Raw genomic sequence first — 19919 nt, forward strand, 5'->3', positions numbered from 1 at the left:
CACACACACACACACACACACACACACACACACACACACACATACACACACACACACACACATACAGGTAGACATGAGGCAAAGCTCATAGAGAATGATTCATGTTCTGCTTTGTCACTAGTTCTCTCTCAGACTGATCTAACACAGATGTTTGAAGGACTTCCAGACGCTTCCGAAAGGCCAAAGCGCTCCGACTGCTCTCTCCCTGGCCCCGTTTCAGCAATAATATCCCATCAGTCACTGTTCCCACTGGGAAAATGGACTTATAAATTCACTGCAGCTCTCCTCTCCGCTTCCTGTATAGTTGTGTCCCACTAAATGGACTTTTCCCACCTAGTGCTTACATGTCTTAGTCCATGTCTTGAAAATGGCCTCAGTAGTAATAGAGTTCTGAGGGTCCTACTGTAAAGCCAGGCTGTTCGGTCTCTAAGACGCCTCAGGTTTCTGCATGTAGAAGGCAGCCCCTTTGTTTTTCCTGGCTGCACAGATTGTTGTGGATAGAATGTAGGAAAATGCATGATCGTGGCGTTCGATTGAGGAAGCTGATGTTCCAGGAGGATTGGTTCTGGATTACAGTGATTAGTTCTAGTTCTGGGTACAGTGAACAAACAAAAAGTGAATGAAAGTCAGTGATTGTGGTCCCAAACAGGGATAGCTAGCTGCTAGCCTGAGCCCCCAACACCCTCCCTCTCTAGACCCAGGTCTGTATCCTCTACTCTCCCTCTCTAGACCCAGGTCTGTATCCTCCACCCTCCCTCTCTAGACCCAGGTCTGTATCCTCCACCCTCCCTCTCTAGACCCAGGTCTGTATCCTCCACCCTCCCTCTCTAGACCCAGGTCTGTATCCTCCACCCTCCCTCTCTAGACCCAGGTCTGTATCCTCCACCCTCCCTCTCTAGACCCAGGTCTGCATCCTCCACCCTCCCTCTCTAGACCCAGGTCTGTATCCTCCACCCTCCCTCTCTAGACCCAGGTCTGCATCCTCCACCCTCCCTCTCTAGACCCAGGTCTGCATCCTCCACCCTCTCTCTCTAGACCCAGGTCTGTATCCTCCACCCTCCCTCTCTAGACCCAGGTCTGCATCCTCCACCCTCCCTCTCTAGACCCAGGTCTGTATCCTCCACCCTCCCTCTCTAGACCCAGGTCTGCATCCTCCACCCTCCCTCTCTAGACCCAGGTCTGCATCCTCCACCCTCTCTCTCTAGACCCAGGTCTGTATCCTCCACCCTCCCTCTCTAGACCCAGGTCTGTATCCTCCACCCTCCCTCTCTAGACCCAGGTCTGTATCCTCCACCCTCCCTCTCTAGACCCAGGTCTGTATCCTCTACCCTCCCTCTCTAGACCCAGGTCTGTATCCTCTACCCTCCCTCTCTAGACCCAGGTCTGTATCCTCCACCCTCTCTCTCTAGACCCAGGTCTGTATCCTCTACCCTCCCTCTCTAGACCCAGGTCTGTATCCTCCACCCTCCCTCTCTAGACCCAGGTCTGTATCCTCCACCCTCCCTCTCTAGACCCAGGTCTGCATCCTCCACCCTCCCTCTCTAGACCCAGGTCTGTATCCTCCACCCTCCCTCTCTAGACCCAGGTCTGTATCCTCCACCCTCCCTCTCTAGACCCAGGTCTGTATCCTCCACCCTCCCTCTCTAGACCCAGGTCTGCATCCTCCACCCTCTCTCTCTAGACCCAGGTCTGCATCCTCCACCCTCCCTCTCTTAGACCCAGGTCTGTATCCTCCACCCTCCCTCTCTAGACCCAGGTCTGTATCCTCCACCCTCCCTCTCTAGACCCAGGTCTGTATCCTCTACCCTCCCTCTCTAGACCCAGGTCTGTATCCTCCACCCTCCCTCTCTAGACCCAGGTCTGTATCCTCCACCCTCCCTCTCTAGACCCAGGTCTGTATCCTCCACCCTCCCTCTCTAGACCCAGGTCTGTATCCTCCACCCTCCCTCTCTAGACCCAGGTCTGTATCCTCCACCCTCCCTCTCTAGACCCAGGTCTGTATCCTCCACCCTCCCTCTCTAGACCCAGGTCTGTATCCTCCACCCTCCCTCTCTAGACACAGGTCTGTATCCTCCACCCTCTCTCTCTAGACCAAGGTCTGTATCCTCCACCCTCCCTCTCTAGACCCAGGTCTGTATCCTCCACCCTCCCTCTCTCGACCCAGGCCTGTATCCTCCACCCTCCCTCTCTAGACCCAGGTCTGCATCCTCCACCCTCTCTCTCTAGGCCCAGGTCTGTAACCTCCACCCTCTCTCTCTAGACCCAGGTCTGCATCCTCCACCCTCCCTCTCCAGGCCCTAGCCTGTACACTGTTGCTGTGATTTTGACAGTAACTTACTGGAAGCAAAGTGGCAAGTAAGTTATTGTATTTCATATTGCAGTACACTACTGTAATCTAAATATAGTATCAAAGCAAGTACTGTGTAATGACACAAAGTAATATACCATATAATTGACTGTATTGTACTGTAAACAAGTACATGCTACCGTAATTGTAATTAATTAATCAATTAATGAAATTCATTGATGGGAGATTTCACAGTGTTTTACCGTAATTTAATGGGATTGGTGCTAGCAGGTTGGTTGCTATAGTAATGTGTTTACACATTACAGCATATCAATGAATATTTTGTGTTTTATATCACTTGCACTTCTAGAGGCCTTAACAAAGGCCTCCAAACTGGCAACATAATAATGCTGATAATAATCAGCATTACCGTATAATTGACAGTTTATCCTGTTACAGTGTACCCTCCACCCTAACTCTCAAGGTCCAGGCCTGTACCCTCAGTGACCCCTCCTGGGTAGTGGGTGGCAGGTCTTTGGAGCCAGTGGAATGTGGGCAATGCCTGCTAAGTGAACACCTTGTGTGGTGCTAGCGTCTCTGACAGGTCAGAGTCTTCCAAGGTGTGAGGCACTGACCTTCGCCACATCGAGGGCTAATGCTAACCACAACCCTTTAACTCTGGGGTTACAGAGAAGGGGAGAGGACAGAGGGATATAGATTTTTTTTTTTAACATCACCATCATTAGTAGTATAATCATCATCAGTGTCATCAAGGTCTATTATCTGCTACACCTAAGTTAATGATTTAAGGACCTTTTCCTGCCCGCGTCGACTATATGGTGTTTCTTTGGTCTTTTGTTTTGAATATTGTATACCTCAGTCTGTGTGAGAGCGTGGGAGGAGCTAACGAATGGGACTTACTGTATGGGATTGTAACTGAACAGTCAACAACAACATCGCACATGGAGACAATCACATGCTCACAGTCACAGCTAGTAACCCAAGGGAAGTAGGTGTGAGGGGGAATGCTCGGAGAAGCGAGCTCAAGTGTCAAATGATTCCACTGGTTGCTGGTTTCACACACACACACACACACACACACACACACACACACACACACACACACACACACACACACACACACACACACACACACACACACACACACACACACACACACACACACACACACACACACACACACACACAAACACACAGTCTTGTACAGCTAACCTTGTGGGGACACACAATTCAGTCCCGTTCAAAATCCTATTTTCCCATAACCCCTAACCCATACTCTTACACTAACTCTAACCCTAACCTTAACCCAAAAACATGACCTTAAACCTAACCCTAGCTCCTAACCCTAACCCTAAAACTAACCCTAACCCTAAAACTAACCCTAGCTCCTAACCCTAAACCTTAATGTAATTCTAATTCTAACCCTAACACTAATTCTAACCTTAACCCTAAACCCTCTAGAAATAGTATTTGACCTTGTGGGGACTAACAAAACTTCCCCAGTCTGGTCCAAACACGTCCACATACACATGCACACACACACACACACGCACACAAACACTCCGAGCTCCTAGCACCCTGCTGTGATCGGTTCCTCAGTGTTGGGTGTTGGGTGTTGGCTGAATATTGTAAAGGGGGAAGAAGGAGGGCATGATGGGAGGAAGAGGGGAGGGATGAGCCTGCTGCAGTGTTACTATACCAAATGTGTCCTTGCTGGGAACTGTAAATCGCTTTGGATAAGAGTGTCTGCTAAAATGTAAAATATAAGTGGAATGAATTGAATGTCATTGAGAAAACATAAAGGTGTCATGTATATATTTTTTGCAAACCTTCCTGAATATAAAAGTAATCCAAGAAGTAATCATTTGTTTTTTCTAAAGTATATGTAATCCGATTACAATGTTTTGTAACAGGTAATGTAACATTACAGTTTTGGAATCAGATTACATCATGGTCATTGTAGTACATTACCACATTTCTGTGGTGAACTAGGTTGAATATTTGCTTAAGCCCAACGTCCCACATAGTTATTGACTTGATTTCTCTCATGAATAATTTGATTTCTCTCTAGAGAAACGGCACATTGGGCTCACAATTACTTTTTTTGAAAAATTGGGGGGGGGTGGGACGTCGGTCGGTTGTGGTTTAGTTGTTTAGTTTTATTTATTTAATAAATAAATAAACAACATTATCACTCAGCACTACTTTCTAACTCTGCTTATATGTGCCTCTACGCCCTTTACAAGCAGCACGAGGCCCCACATAGACCTTGTCCTCCTTCTCAGTTCAGGACAGTTTTAGGTCACACATAATCTCTGGTGACAGAAGTTAAAAGAATAGTCAGCTGCTAGCTTTAGCGTGCGTACGATTTGATTCTGGGTTCTGAGATTAGGTCACCGCCAGCGTTCCCCAAAGGACACCTGTTTGACCATAAATCATATAAAGTATAAGATGTTGGGCTCGGGCAATGCTTGATTGACTTGTAATGGGCAACTAGAAAAGGGATTCTAGACAAATTAGCAGAGTATATTGGACACGAGTGTGGTCCGTGGCACTATTCGAAAGGCGCTATTTAGCATAAGATGATGCTAAGCAAAAGAGCTCACTCTTTCTGTGTCTTTCTCTTCTCGCAGCTGTCTCTTTTCTCCAAATACATTCTGACTTTCTCTCTCCTTCTAAGTACAATTGTTTCCCTGGTGGAACTGATGTGTTGAAAGGATCTCCTCTGGCCTTAAAAGACGATGTTTATAGACACTGGGGCCAGAGCATAGACTTCCTGGTAAAGTAAATGACCGGTGAGCTAAATCCATCATAAAGGAACCGAACTTATAAATAAACCCCCTGGATATTCCATTAACTCACTCTCATCTTCATCTGGCCCTCCAGGGTGATGATGGCTAGGGAGAGCAGATGTAGAGCAGGGGGAGCTGTGGTGGGGTTCAAGGAGGAGAGGAGAGGAAGGGAGTTCAGCGTGGTGGAGCATGGCCTGGGCTGGGGGACTGGGTGTGAATTGCTAGTGGTTGATTGTGTATGTTTCAGTGTATCCACATAAGAATGCATTCTTGTTTATGCCACGATGCTTAAAGAGGTTTAGGTGCAATTCAATCAAACAAGATTATGAGGTTTCCAGGATAAATTCAAAATATATATATATATTTGAGAGCTGCATCAATGCATTTTGGGATTTCTTTACTGAACAAAACAGTATGCACCAATTCAAAACGTTACTGCATATCAACTGGAATGTTCTCTTGCTGTGAGGAACAAAACCAGATTCTGTATGGTTTTAGACGGACAAGTCTAGACTGTAGACTCTTTGGCATCTCAGGTCATCACTGGAGTCCGTCAGCCTTTTATTCCGCTGCGTATTCATTGAGTCATTTGGTCATTTATTGATGGACCCTGCCCATCCACGCTAAGCCTTTTAGAGGCTTTTTAAATGCATTTTAATGTATCCTGTGCTGTTTTTGTCATTGCTGCTGCTGCTGTTCTTTTTCCCTGTCTAAATCAGGGACTACTGGTTCTCTGTCTACAGAGTGGCTGGCTGCCCTCCGTGTGTCACTGGGGGAAGTATGGACTGTACCCCCTGAGATACTACAACTATTATTGTTTTAGAGGGTCCTCCTAATCACTATGTAATAGACTTTTTACCGCAGTGGGCTAAATCCGGTTCACAAACAGTGCTTCTCGGTGCTTCTCGGTCGCCTTGAAGAAATCGACTTTCAAACAAAAGTATGCATCTCGTGACGGGCTTTATAAAAAAGAAAGACACCTGTACCATGTCAGATATAGAGTTGGAATAGTAATTCAATTTTGAGTTTGCGTACACAATATTACACTTTATATACATCACAGAGGACTGAAATATGACAAAACTGTTTGTCATAGAAACACTGTTTTTTTTGGCGTTTAAAAAAAGACATACTGTTAATTAATTATGAAATTATGAAAAGTATTAATAACATGAGGCCACTCGGTCATTTGACTACAGGAAATGATTAATAGACAATAGTAGTATGTCCTACTGTATTGTGGCGTGGACAATATAAGGTTGTGTGTGTGTGTGTGTGTGTGTGTGTGTGTGTGTGTGTGTGTGTGTGTGTGTGTGTGTGTGTGTGTGTGTGTGTGTGTGTGTGTGTGTGTGTGTGTGTGACTGTAGACCGGGACAGGTGTAGGCCCACAACAGGTAGATGGTGCTGAGTGGAGCTCCTGAACAGTACGTGTGTGTGCTGTCGTGTAAACCTGCAGGCTCTCTCACTCTTGAGAAAAGCAAGCGATTAGGCCTGGCCTGTGATCCTACATACATACCGTATAGTACAACTATACACACAGACAACACTCTGTCACAAGCAAGAAGACACACAGGCAATGTCAACTCTCCCTCACATATATGCATACAGTACTCTCTAGGCAGCATACATTCACCTGTACACACAGACAACTTAAGTAAACACACACACACATACACACACACACACACATACCAGGTTTCATTCTTCTCTCTGGGCTGTTTTTGCTTGAACAGTGAGAGTAATGTAAACAGAGCTGAGTGCTAGGAGCCATCTGCCTAATGTCACTGTGGCCCATATCTGTCCTCTCCAGCTCTCTCTCTCTCTCGCTCTCCCTCTCTCCCCCTCACCCCTTCCCCTCGCTCCCTCTCTTACTATCTCTCTCTCCCTCACTCCCTCCCCTCGCTCCCTCCCTTATTATCTCTCTCTCCCTCACTCCCTCCCCTCGCTCCCTCCCTTATTATCTCTCTCTCCCTCTCTCCCCCTCACTCCTTCCCCTCTCTCCCTCTCTTACTATCTCTCTCCCTCACTCCCCTCTCTCCCTCTCTTGCCCTCTCTCTCCCTCACTCCCTCCCTTACTATCTCTCTCTCTCTCTCCCTCACTCCCTCCCCTCGCTCCCTCCCTTACTATCTCTCTCTCTCCCTCTCTCCCCCTCACTCCTTCCCCTCTCTCCCTCTCTCCCTCTCTCTCTCCCTCACTCCCCTCTCTCCCTCTCTTGCCCTCTCCCTCCCTCCCTCACTCCCTCCCTTACTATCTCTCTCTCTCTCTCTCTCTCCCTCACTCCCTCCCTTACTATCTCTCTCTCTCTCCCTCCCTCCCTCCCTCCCTCCCTCCCTCCCTCCCTCCCTCCCTCCCTCCCTCCCTCCCTCCCTCCCTCCCTCCCTCCCTCCCTCCCTTTCTATCTCTCTCTCACTCCCTCACTCCCTCCCCTCGCTCCCTCCCTTACTATCTCTCTCTCCCTCCACTACCACCACATCCTTCCTCCCCTCAACATCCCCCTGTCTTCCATGTTATCTGTTGTTGTCCATTGTATGCTATTCTATTTGTTCTATTCTCACCCCCTTCACCCCTCCCAGTCTCCACCCCATTCCCTTAGGTCACATATATTCCCGCCTCTCAATTTTTCATGACTGTTACTCATTCTATATCTCTTGCTCCCCCCTTGCCCCATGTTCTCCACGTTCCTGGTATATTTCTCTCTTCTTTAATTCTTCCTGTTTTAATTGTTTCCCTCTTTGGTGTAAAAACTCTGCATATCCACCTGTGCACTTGTTTTTCGGAAAGGTCAGGGAGAGTTCAAAGTTCATTCATGGGTCAGATGTGGATTAAGAGATCAGGGGGTATTAGCCACCAACTGACTTTCTTTGACGAAATGCACACATATTTTGGGCTTGGTGGGATTTCATCCCTTTCTGTGTAATATTCTTGGGAGGAAGCCTGTATTGAGGGTTAGAATGAATGGCAGTAGGTACGTGAGAAAACCATAAAAAGGACAAATCCAAGGAGGCCGAGATGCAAAGATATACTTAATTGAATCCGTGCTTAAAAAAATACAAAGCTGAAAGTGCACATTGCAAAAAAGTGCTAAAAGTGCTTTTTTTCTCCTCACTTTTTAGCACCGTGCACTTTCAGCTTTGTATTGTTTCGAGCATGGATTAAATTAAGTATATCTTTGCATCTCGGCCTCTTTGGATTTGTCCTTTTTTGGTTTGAGTGCGAGTATCTTCGGAAACTCTACAGATATTCTTGGGCGGAGGAATATTTTTAAAGTGTGGGAACTAATACGGTTGTATGTTTTGCTGTAAACTGAAATCAATTGAAGTCGTTCAAACCAATCCTACATGTGTTACTGTCTCTGGCCAGTAGGAGGCAGGCTTCACCTGCATAATGATGTGGCACCCCGACTGTCTATTTCAGGATGATTCAAATATTTACAAGGATAGAATCCCTTTCATATTAAGTAAAGGGAGAGCATAAGAGAGAAAGAAAGACGTGGAGGGTTGGCAAAATACATTCTCTTATACCTCAATGGAAAGATGTGGTATAGATTGGGGTGACCTTGTTTAACCCTCTCCGCCTCATTAGCACCATAACAACTTGTCTGTGCTAATTTAGGGTCTCCACATAGGATGTGACATCACAGTGTTTCCTGTTGGCATGCGGCCAGCCTGTGTTTGTGTCCAAAAGCAGTAGAGGGTGGAGGGTTTCTACTCTCTCTCTCTCTCTCTCTCTCTCTCACGCAGCGTGCTGTGAAGAAGAGGCCATCTTTAAAGGAAACTGCTTCTCGTCGGGTCAAAGGGGAGTGGTTTTTCCCACACTGCAGCTGGGGACACTCTGGGGACAGTGTGACATGCACAGGACACATAAAACAAAATGCCTGTTTAAAGTGTAAGGAGTTCAGAAAGCAAGCTGTAAAACATATGAGGTGGTCAATGAGGGGATGAGAACAGGAGGAAACACGATTTCACAAACAGGATCAGCATGCCTCCAAAGGGAATGTTAATGTTGCTGTTGTTGGTGTGCGTGTACATGTGTGGACGCGCGTGGGTGTGAATTTGGGTGTTTGCAGGAGTACATGCATGGATACTGTGTATTTCCATACAAGGTCAGGTGTATGTAAGGTATTATAATGATTTAACTGCACATCTCAGCCCATGAGAAGTACACTTTGTAATTGACCACCTGTGAATCTGTATGGAAGCCATATAGAATAAAAGAAAGAGAGCTGTGTAGGGATGAAACGGTTACCGGTTTCACGATCAACCACAGTACAATTCCCTACGATTAGTATTACCGTTTGAAATTTGAATTATCATTAAAAACTGTGTTTGATTACCACGGTTTGGAAAAACTCGCGGTAAATACTGTCCAGCATCAACCAAATTTAGCAACGGTCTGACGCAGGCGCAGCATGCAACGTGGGTTTTGTTTTGTGTGAAAACATGACGGAAGGAAATGACAGCACTCGGGAGATTTGTCAGCCTTCCAAGAGGACCACATGTTAAGTGTGGTCGTATTTTATTTATTTTTTTACAAGAGTGTTGAGGGGAAACTTCATCGAAGATGATCACCTTGTCTGCAGAACAACAACACCAAAAAATCGCTGCGAAAGGGCGCAACACTTCAAATCTCTTAGGTCAATCTTCATGACCACCACCCCACTACTTTATAGCGAATGCAAGGTAAGTTAACTTTTAGCTCAATGCATGATGTGGGGACTTCGGAATGGGGGGAACATGTCATGGTTTGTCTGTCTGACTTGCTAATATCTTGTCAATCAGGTAACTGAAGCTTTCAGTGTTGCAAACTCTTGTAAAAACACTACACGTTGTTCTGCTGTTGTATGCGTCGTGTGTCTGCAGACTCTATTCGCCAATTACACACGATAACACGTTATGTAGTTTTACCCAACCAATATATTTTGTTCATTTAAAATCCGGTAGACGTCGACTTGTTTCTACAACTGTTCGAGCAGGAGAGCCACTATAGACTCCTATACAAGGCTCCTGTATTTAAGGTCAATTGTTGGGCACATTGCGATTACTATCACAGTCTTAAGACTCATTTGAATTTATGTAAATTGTGCATGGGGTCATTGCATATACTCACACACTCTTGTTTGTGTAATTATAATGTAATAATAATAATACATTTGCTATTCCTTTGTTTACAGAGATGGACGTGCAGCAGGCAAACCCAGTGATGCTTACAGGTCTCTCCTCGTCTACAGTTGTGACACAGACACTCTAGCATTTAAAAAGGCAGGCTGCTTATGCACCCACATCAACAACAACAACAAAAATGCTCAAGACCTCGACTGTAGCCCTTTCATATTACATTGCAAAGGACGTGATGCCATTTCAAATTGTTGAGAGGCCTGGCTTTCTGAGGCTGATGAAGGTTGCCGTGCCTCACTACAATGTGAGTGCTGCTAATTGTATTTGTTGTTTATTGGTTTTCAATATAAAACTTGGTGAAATGATTTCAGTGTGTGTATTAGTACTTTTTGAACATTTCCAGCACATTTGAACAATACTGATAACGGTGATAATTCTGGTCACTAATTGTGATATGGAATTGAAAACAGTTTCATCTCTAGCAGGGGGAGGGGGGAGGGGGAAGGAGAGAAAGATGGGGCGGGGGAAGGGTAGATTGTATGCTATCGGTACATGTATTCATTACGGTATAATCTTGGTCCACTGTGAGGTATCCGTGTACTTTGAAATTCCCATCTAGAGAGTTAGGTGCATTTCCTGGAGATGTTGTCAACTGTAGAAATGTCAGTAGACCTGCGCCACTTTTATTGCATGGCAAGGAAAATACCATTTCAGTGTCAGATTCCTTGTGTAGTTCATTACTGTATGGCTTCTGTACAGTGAGTCCCTATCCAGGTACCCACAGCATGGCTCTACTCTGCCCCCTAGCACAGAATGTTAAAGGTCCAATGTATCTGTTTTTATCTCCATATCAAATCCTATCTGGGTAACAATTAAGTACCGTACGGGGATTGTTTTCAATAAAAATGGTCAGATATAGCAAAAAAATAGCATCGTTCGCAAAGATACATTTCTTAAGCAAAAAATGTAGCTTCTACTGTCAGGGAGTGGTCTGAAAGCAAGCTGTTAACTAGCTATTAACACTATTTACAACCTGGGGATGTTACCAGGCAGACCAAAACTCCATCCCACTAAAACAGGCTGAGATTTCAGGTGGTCTTTTCAAACTGCTCTTACACTCATAATGTTCACAATTTCACAGTATTATCTCATTTTCATAGTGTTCTCATAAAACACAGAGAAATCAAATGTTTGAATGCATTGGGCCTTTCACCCTTTACACTTGTGGGAATTGGCCTATATGGATAGGGCTACATTGAAATGTTTTACACAAGAAATATGGAAAGCGGGGAACTTCTACCTGTCTAACTTCTACCTGACTAAAGGTGAGGACACAACAGTTCACCTGACACGACTGAATCCAAACGTTACATTGTTGATTTTATGTACATTTTGTAATATTTTGCAATATTTGTTGCTAACTAAATTTGAAAATACTCTGGACACATTCAGTAACATAATAACAGTATTGGAAAAAATTGGGGTAGGTGCAACAGAAGACAATGACAAATGACAAAGTTGACGAACAATGACAAAGTTTTGAGTGAGATGTCAAACTGGTGTCTCCAAGTGGCCACACACCTCTCCAAAACGTGCATAGTTCCCAAGTCATTTCAATGCGCTTTTATGACTCAAAGAAGATTCTTCAACTACAAGGTACTTTTTTGAAGCTCTCCAGGCTGTGCCGTTGAGGAACTGGAGCAAGCACACTTGTAGTTGTTTTGTTTGGAACACAGCCCTGCATCCCAGAGTTTTATGATATGGGAAATGTGAAATGCACATTTGGACTCACGGGTGTTTGGCTTGCTTGTATGACATCAAAGCGGTATTTATTATCCTCCACATCTCATCTTTCAAAATACTTTTGAGCCCTCTTCATTTTCAGCTCAAGTTTAGAACGTCGGTCAGTCAAAACCGATACAGCTCTGTGAAGCAGAGACCCTGAGCTCTGACAGCATGTATAGCATGTTACTGTACAGCCACTGCGTTCCAATCTATGAACTTATCAGTGTCCAAATCTGACGTTTTCAACCAGTATACAGGTGTAAAGGGCTACGGGAAAAACGGATCATTTTTAAATGTGGGGTCAAGGCTCTAAATGTCCCCCCCCCCCTCCCTTTATCCTCCTCTCTTCTAGCTGAACGCCAATGTGCTGATCTTCCTGTGCACTAACATCATTGGGATATGTACCCACTACCCTGCCGAGGTGTCTCAGAGACAGGCTTTCCAGGAGACCAGAGGATACATTCAGGCCAGACTGCACCTGCAGAGAGAGAACCAGCAGCAGGTACACCACACACACACACACACACACACACACACACACACACACACACACACACACACACACACACACACACACACACACACACACACACACACACAGACAGACACACAGACAGACATATTAATACAGATACACACAAACACACACTGTAAACACCCCCATTGACTGACAGAAAGCAGGAATTTTGAAGGGCATAACTATTAAATGCAGCTGCTAACCTAGACAGTTTTTTTTTTCTCCCAACACTTCAGGAGCGCCTGTTGCTGTCTGTGTTGCCAAGGCATGTTGCCATGGAGATGAAGGCCGACATCAACGCTAAAAAGGAAGACATGATGTTCCATAAGATCTACATCCAGAAACATGACAACGTCAGGTCAGCATAGACACTTTCGTCTTTATAACCCCTGACAACAACACATCTGTATTCACAGCATTACTTGATCAAACCAAACTGACAAGAGCTATGACTTCTAACGTCTAACACAAAGTTCATGTGTTTTGTCACGCGTTTATCACGCTCCCGAGTGGCACGGCGGTCTAAGGCGTAACTACAGACACCCTGGTTCAAATCCAGGCTGTATCACAACCGGCTATGATTGGGAGTCCCATAGTGCGGCGCACAATTGGCCCAGCATCATTGGCCGGTGTAGGCCGTCATTGTAAATAAGAATTGGTTCTTAACTGACTTTCCTAGTTTAAATAAAGTTATTTTTATTTTTAATTGCTCTAGGCAAACTACTCTTAGAATTTCTGTGCCTCTTATTCAACAGTAGGGGAGAGCTGGGATGAAAGTAACACAGGCAAAAGCAGCTCACCCATTTTCTAAGTTAACACGGAGGCTAGAATGACGTAGTGAACTCAGCTCGTTCCTAATGCGGAGGACGAGCTCCCTGCAACAAAAAAAGCAGCCCTTTCCGAAAATGTTATCAGCAAAAAGGGGTTTCGACCATTGTAGAGTATTTAGTAGTTTAAGGTTCCAAAAATATGTAATTGTCTTAACCCATCTAGTGACTAAATGACAGCATAGGTTTCAAGTATCATACTAGCTACGCTATTAGAAAAAAAGGTTCCAAAAGAGTTATTTGGCTGTTCCTATAGGATAACTCTTTGGTTCCAGCTAGAACCCTTTTTGGTTCCAGGTAGAAAGAACCCTCTGTGGAAAGGGAACCCCAAAAGGTTCTACCTGGAACCAAAAGAGTTCTACCCGGAACAAAAAAGGGAGGGTTCTTCAAAGGGTTCGCCTTTGGGGACAGCTGAAGAACTCTTTTAGGTTCTAGATAGCACCATTTTTCTAAGAGTGTAGTCTTGGGTGTTAGCCTGGGAGAAGTTACAGGTGGAACAAAAGTAACACAATGGTAACTGATGTCCTGGAATAAAATACACTTTTAAGCACAGGCCATTGTCTCTAGTTCATATTGCTTTTATAATGTTAGCAAAATATCAACAAGTGACTGAATGTTTGAAAATTATATATGTCATTTTTAGAATTATGCCTTAATCAATTGAATTGAAGGATCAGCTTCTCACAAGCTTTTATCTACAGGTTAGTGGTTAAAAATATATATATTTATGATTCTGGGGGGTCAATTACTTTGTGTCAAGCCATGGACATGTGTTGAGCAGGATGAGTTTGCAGTTTGTGAAGAGAATTCAAATGTTTATTCTATCAAGACACACGGAGCGCACATGACAAGGACAGCTGTAGCGCACCTGATTGGTTGGGCTAAGCATGAATCGTCACTGACAATTGTGAGAAACATCTACTACATATACTATTAAAGTGAGATGAGAAAATTATGGTTAATATTTATTTAATCTATTTTAGTCAGATTAATATTTTAAGGCAAAATAGCGTGGTTGCGCAACATTGCGATGTTGATGCACGGTTCATTTCCATAAATTTCGATAGCATTGATTATTCAAATCGACACAAACATGAAATGATGGCTGATAGTACATTTGTTGAAAGTAACAAGCATTTACAAACCAGAAACATGGAGAGAAGACAGATATTGTGCACTTCTCGCCAGCTGTTATTTCCTGCACCAAGACTGTGTTTCTCCCGCCCCGCCAGCAGGTGCAAAAGTAACATTGTGGTAGTTCTGTTTTCGGTCTATTTAATTTCAACTAATTTACCTCAAAAAAATGAAATTATAGTTGCTAATGATAGAGGACATAAATAAGTTATTTGTCCTAAAATATGGTCTTTCTAGTGCTATCGATCTCTGAGTAATTACTTGAAAAATGAAGTGTTACTTGCAGATCAATATTCTCATACACACACACACACACACACACACTTAGGGTTTGATAAAGAGCAGGCTAATTAAGGATAGTAAGGGAATACTTAATTACCAGCAGCCAATATAAGATAATCCCCAAAGATGGGGAGCTCCAGCCCAGATTCAATTAAAGCACTGAGTATACACACTAAGTTTCAGATACACACACACACACACACACACACACACACACACACACACACACACACACACACACACACACACACACACACAGAGACAAGCAGAGGAGGCGGATAAAGGATCATCTGATAATTCAGTCAATCAATAATCAAGCCTATCTTTTTCCTTTTCCTCAGTATTCTGTTTGCAGACATTGAGGGCTTCACCAGCTTGGCATCTCAGTGTACGGCTCAGGAGTTGGTCATGACACTCAACGAGCTCTTCGCCCGCTTCGACAAACTAGCATCGGTAAATAAGCATTTCTCTTTCACCTCTCTCTTTTCGCCTTCTCCCCATTTTGTTAATTTTCTCCATTCAGTGTCCTGTGTTAATCTCTCTCTGTAGGAGAACCACTGTCTGCGTATCAAGATCCTGGGCGACTGTTACTACTGTGTGTCTGGGCTTCCTGAGCCCCGCGCTGACCACGCCCACTGCTGTGTGGAGATGGGCGTCGACATGATAGAGGCCATCTCGTGAGTATGAGGAACGTCTGTGTGTGGGGAGATGGCATATTTTCTAGACATGAAAATCATTAAAATATGTATAATGTATTGCCTCGGTCTGTTGGGGTATCATGTGTTTTTTGGAAAGAAATGGAACATACATCTTCTGTGTGTGTCTGTGTGTGCAGGCTGGTGCGAGAGGTGACAGGGGTCAACGTGAACATGCGTGTGGGTATCCACAGTGGCCGTGTGCACTGTGGGGTGCTGGGACTCAGGAAGTGGCAGTTTGACGTGTGGTCCAATGATGTCACACTAGCCAACCATATGGAGGCTGGGGGCAAGGCAGGGTGAGGGAAAAACACGCACGCACACACACACACACACACACAGACACACAGTGCTTTAAGCACCAACTGTCAGAGCAGCTCACAGATTACTGCACCTGTACATAGCCCACCTATAATTTAGCCCAAACAACTACCTCTTTCCCTACTGTATTTATTTAATTTATTTTGCTCCTTTGCACCCCATTATTTTTATTTCTACTTTGCACATTCTTCCACTGCAAATCTACCATTCCAGTGTTTTACTTGCTATATTGTATTTACTTTGCCACCATGGCCTTTTTTGCCTTTACCTCCCTTATCTCACCTCATTTGCTCACATCGTATATAGACTTGTTTATACTGTATTATTGACTGTATGTTTGTTTTACTCCATGTGTAACTCTGTGTCGTTGTATGTGTCGAACTGCTTTGCGTTGTCTTGGCCAGGTCACAATGGTAAATGAGAACTTGTTCTCAACTTGCCTACCTGGTTAAATAAAGGTGTTCTCAACTTGCCTACCTGGTTAAATAAAGGTGTTCTCAACTTGCCTACCTGGTTAAATAAAGGTGAAATAAAAAGAAATACAAAACAGACACATAGAGAGAGAGAGACTGACCTTGTGTCCCTTTTCCAGGAGGATCCACATCACCAAGGCCACTCTGCAGTATCTGAATGGGGATTATGAGGTGGAGCCTGGGTTCGGGGGGGAGAGGAACGCTTACCTGAAGGAGAACAGCATCGAGACCTTCCTGGTGCTGGGCTGCAGCCAGAAAAGGGTTAGTAACAAAACTATTTCCTACACCTGCCAACCACCACACATACAGTTCTGTTACAGTATACAGAGTTCTGGCAAGATGGGAGTACCGCTATGGACCGAAAGTGACTATGTAGCAGGTTATGACAACTAGCGCAGCTGGTTAGGAGAATGAACATAGCTGGTTAGGAGAAGTAGGTTAAGGTTAGGAGAAGGGTTTAGGGTTAGCTTAAATGTTACAGTTGTCCCCGACGCGACTGGAACATTCATCGTTTGGTCCCTAGCTGTACTCCATTTAGCCACAAACATTATACTGGACACTAGAGATCAGTCATGTTTCTCAGCCATTCCAATCAGCTTTACATTTCCACCAGGGTTAGAAACTATTGGGGATGCCTTAAAACGTGGGCAGGAATAACCGTTGTCTTTTTTTATGTTGGGTTGCACCCCTTTAATCCACACCAGGGTTTCACCAGATCAAATTGTCTAACCTCTCTCTCTGTGTGTGTGCTTTCCTCTGTGTAGAAAGACGAGAAGGACATGATGGCCAAGATGCAGAGGACGCGGTCCAACTCCAACGAGGGCCTGATGCCTCCCTGGGTGCCCGACACAAGGTTCTCCAGGACCAAGGACTCCAAAGTCTTCAGACAGATGGTGAGACGGGACCTCTCTCTCGGCTTATCTGTACCTCTCCGGCTTCTACTTATAGTCTCTCAATCGTCTCACCCATTAATGTCACCTCTCCTGAGAGAGCTCTGTGTGTCCACCAATTGTCTCTGCTGTCTCTTCCTCCCCTGTCTCCTGAGGGCCAGCTGCATCTCTCACAGCCAGGGTTTTATCTATTGCCTAATCCCTCTGTTTTACATCTCTCCTCTGGGTTTTTGTATGTTGGTTCATGCTAATTTTCTTTCTCTTTCTCAGGGGATTGATGAGTCATCCAGCAAAGACAAGTGAGTGGTTATTGCCCTGAGGATTTTTGGGATACACACACATAACGTCACCTATATACACACCCAGGTAGACAGGCTCACGCCCCAAGATACACTTTCGCGTACTCTAAAGGTCTTACCATTTGACCTCTCTTCTCTCCCTCGCTCTCTCGCTCCCGCCTCTCCTCCTCCCTCGCTACTCTCCCCCTTTCCAGCCGTGGTGCCCAGGAGGCAATGAACCCCGAGGATGAGGTGGATGAGTTTCTGGGGCGAGCCATCGACGCCCGCAGCATCGACCAGCTGAGGAAGGACCACGTCAAGAAGTTCCTGCTCACCTTCCAGACGTCCAGCTTGGAAAAAAAGGTCTGTCTGCCTCTGGGCATTATTTAGTTCATCCCTGGAGTATTATGTCATTCCTATCCACTGTCAAAGTCCCCTGATGCTTTCTGCTGAGTCCATTTTTAACGGGTTTGGATCTGTCTCTCTGGTAGTATTCGAAGAAGGTGGACGATCGCTTCGGGGGTTACGTAGCTTGTACTCTCCTGGTCTTCTGTTTCATCTCCTTCATCCAGATTGTCATATTTCCACAGTGAGTGACACACACACGCACGCACGCACACACGTGCACGTGCGCGTACACGTTTCTGAGTCCTCCGTCTGTGTGTCTTGTCCTGCAGCACCCCGGTCATGCTAGGGATCTACATCAGTATCTTCATCATCCTCGCCAACATCCTCTTCATCTGTGCCATATATTCCTGCGTTAAGGTAGGAACCTCCACGACACACACATTACCTAGTGTACACACCCACGTGCATTCCGGACACTAAACTCTCTTTCCTCTATTCCTCCTCTCCTGCAGCTGTTTCCAGCTGCGATGCAGACGGTGTCAAAGAAGATAGTCCAGTCTCGTACCAACAGCACTCTGGTGGGGGTGTTCACCATCATCCTCGTCTTTATCTCTGCCTTTGTCAACATGGTGAGACTGAACAGATTGACACGCACGCACACACACACACACACACACACACACACACACACACACACACACACACACACACACACACACACACACACACACACACACACACACACACACACACACACACACACAAATTAACATGTTTGTGTGCGTCTCCTCTGTTGCAGTTTGCCTGTGACACAGAGAGCTTGGTGGTCTGTATCTCCCGGGAGCTGAACATCTCTGTTGCCATGGTGACACCATGTCTCATCCGCAACCTGTCTGTGTCTGTAGACGGGGGTCTAGAGATCTGTCCCAGCCAGGGCCCCTCATGCCCCTTCCCAGAGGTGAGTGGGTGTGTCACTGACATCAGGTATGCCGATTGGAAAAACAACGTTTTTCACACGTCTTTATATGGACCAGAAAATACCTTTTATGTTCTTCGTGATAACAGATCAATTGGATCATCAATCAATCAATGTTGACAAATCCTCTCTGTCCTTCTCTCCCTCAGTATTTCAGCTACAGTGTGCTGCTGACCCTGCTGGCATGTTCAGTGTTCCTCCAGATCAGCAGTATAGGCAAGCTGGCCCTCATGCTGCTCATCCAGCTCACCTTCCTGCTGCTGGTGGAGTGGCCACAGGTGGCGCTGTTCGACAACGCTGACCTCTTTGTCACCTCCAATGCCCTGTGAGTACTGGGGCTGCGTTCAGGAGGGCACAACGTGGTCGTACATGTTTTCCTTTGAAAGTGTATTTGACTAAACCCTTCTCTTATCTTTCACCTCCAGTGATTTCAATGAAACTATTCAATGGTCCAGTTTCAATGAAACTACAGACGAGTGGTAGGTTTGGATTCAAAAGCTTTTCTGATTTTTTTTTAGTTTTAGATCTGTGTAGGGATGTGTGTATTGGCCAGTTTCTCTTTCTTTGACTCACTCCGTCTTTCTGCGGTTTGGCTTGTGTCTTTCTTTGTTTTCTTTCTAGCAATTTCTCTCTGACCTCCTCTTCCGTCTCTCTGCAGCCCGTTCAGTGAGACCAAAGTTTCCCTGAGGGTCATGACTCCTGTGATTCTCACTGTGTTTGTGCTGGCGCTCTACCTCCACGCCCAGCAGGTGGAGTCCACATCACGCCTCGACTTCCTCTGGAAACTACAGGTACCATGAGCCTACAGGGGAGCACTCCTCTTCCTTGACTACAGCAGAACAGTATAGCGTAAGATGCCCCCCCCCCCCCCCCACCTACCTTAACATTGCTCCCTCACATCCTCCTTCCAGGCCACAGAAGAGAAGGAGGAGATGGAGGAGCTGCAGGCGTACAACCGCCGCCTCCTCCACAACATCCTGCCCAAGGACGTGGCCGCTCACTTCCTGGCGCGGGAGCGGAGGAACGACGAGCTCTACTACCAGTCCTGTGAGTGTGTGGCCGTCATGTTCGCCTCCATCTCCAACTTCTCTGAGTTCTACGTGGAGCTGGAGGCCAACAACGAGGGAGTGGAGTGCCTCCGGCTGCTCAATGAGATCATCGCCGACTTTGACGAGGTA

General features: G+C 45.5%; 1 protein-coding gene and 1 long non-coding RNA gene across 2 annotated transcripts in view; both read left to right on the forward strand.

Annotated features, from left to right (window-relative positions):
• Positions 1 to 19919, forward strand: part of LOC109907793 (adenylate cyclase type 6-like) — a 50499-nt gene that overhangs the window by 26062 nt on the left and 4518 nt on the right. The window contains exons 4-20 of the mRNA XM_020506009.2: positions 12353 to 12502; positions 12754 to 12875; positions 15102 to 15213; positions 15310 to 15437; positions 15596 to 15754; positions 16369 to 16510; positions 17014 to 17142; positions 17410 to 17438; positions 17633 to 17780; positions 17909 to 18006; positions 18095 to 18182; positions 18278 to 18394; positions 18565 to 18723; positions 18891 to 19066; positions 19167 to 19220; positions 19400 to 19532; positions 19653 to 19916. Of these exons, the coding sequence (XP_020361598.2) occupies positions 12353 to 12502; positions 12754 to 12875; positions 15102 to 15213; positions 15310 to 15437; positions 15596 to 15754; positions 16369 to 16510; positions 17014 to 17142; positions 17410 to 17438; positions 17633 to 17780; positions 17909 to 18006; positions 18095 to 18182; positions 18278 to 18394; positions 18565 to 18723; positions 18891 to 19066; positions 19167 to 19220; positions 19400 to 19532; positions 19653 to 19916 (2208 nt within the window). The remainder of the gene's footprint in view (positions 1 to 12352; positions 12503 to 12753; positions 12876 to 15101; positions 15214 to 15309; positions 15438 to 15595; positions 15755 to 16368; positions 16511 to 17013; positions 17143 to 17409; positions 17439 to 17632; positions 17781 to 17908; positions 18007 to 18094; positions 18183 to 18277; positions 18395 to 18564; positions 18724 to 18890; positions 19067 to 19166; positions 19221 to 19399; positions 19533 to 19652; positions 19917 to 19919) is intronic.
• LOC116354418 (uncharacterized) lies at positions 9227 to 10580 on the forward strand. Its single transcript, XR_004203646.1, has 2 exons — positions 9227 to 9780; positions 10272 to 10580. It is a non-coding gene; the product is annotated as an uncharacterized LOC116354418 (long non-coding RNA).

The sequence above is a fragment of the Oncorhynchus kisutch genome, linkage group LG17, assembly GCF_002021735.2.
Source record: "Oncorhynchus kisutch isolate 150728-3 linkage group LG17, Okis_V2, whole genome shotgun sequence".
In the NCBI taxonomy this organism is placed as follows: domain Eukaryota; kingdom Metazoa; phylum Chordata; class Actinopteri; order Salmoniformes; family Salmonidae; genus Oncorhynchus; species Oncorhynchus kisutch.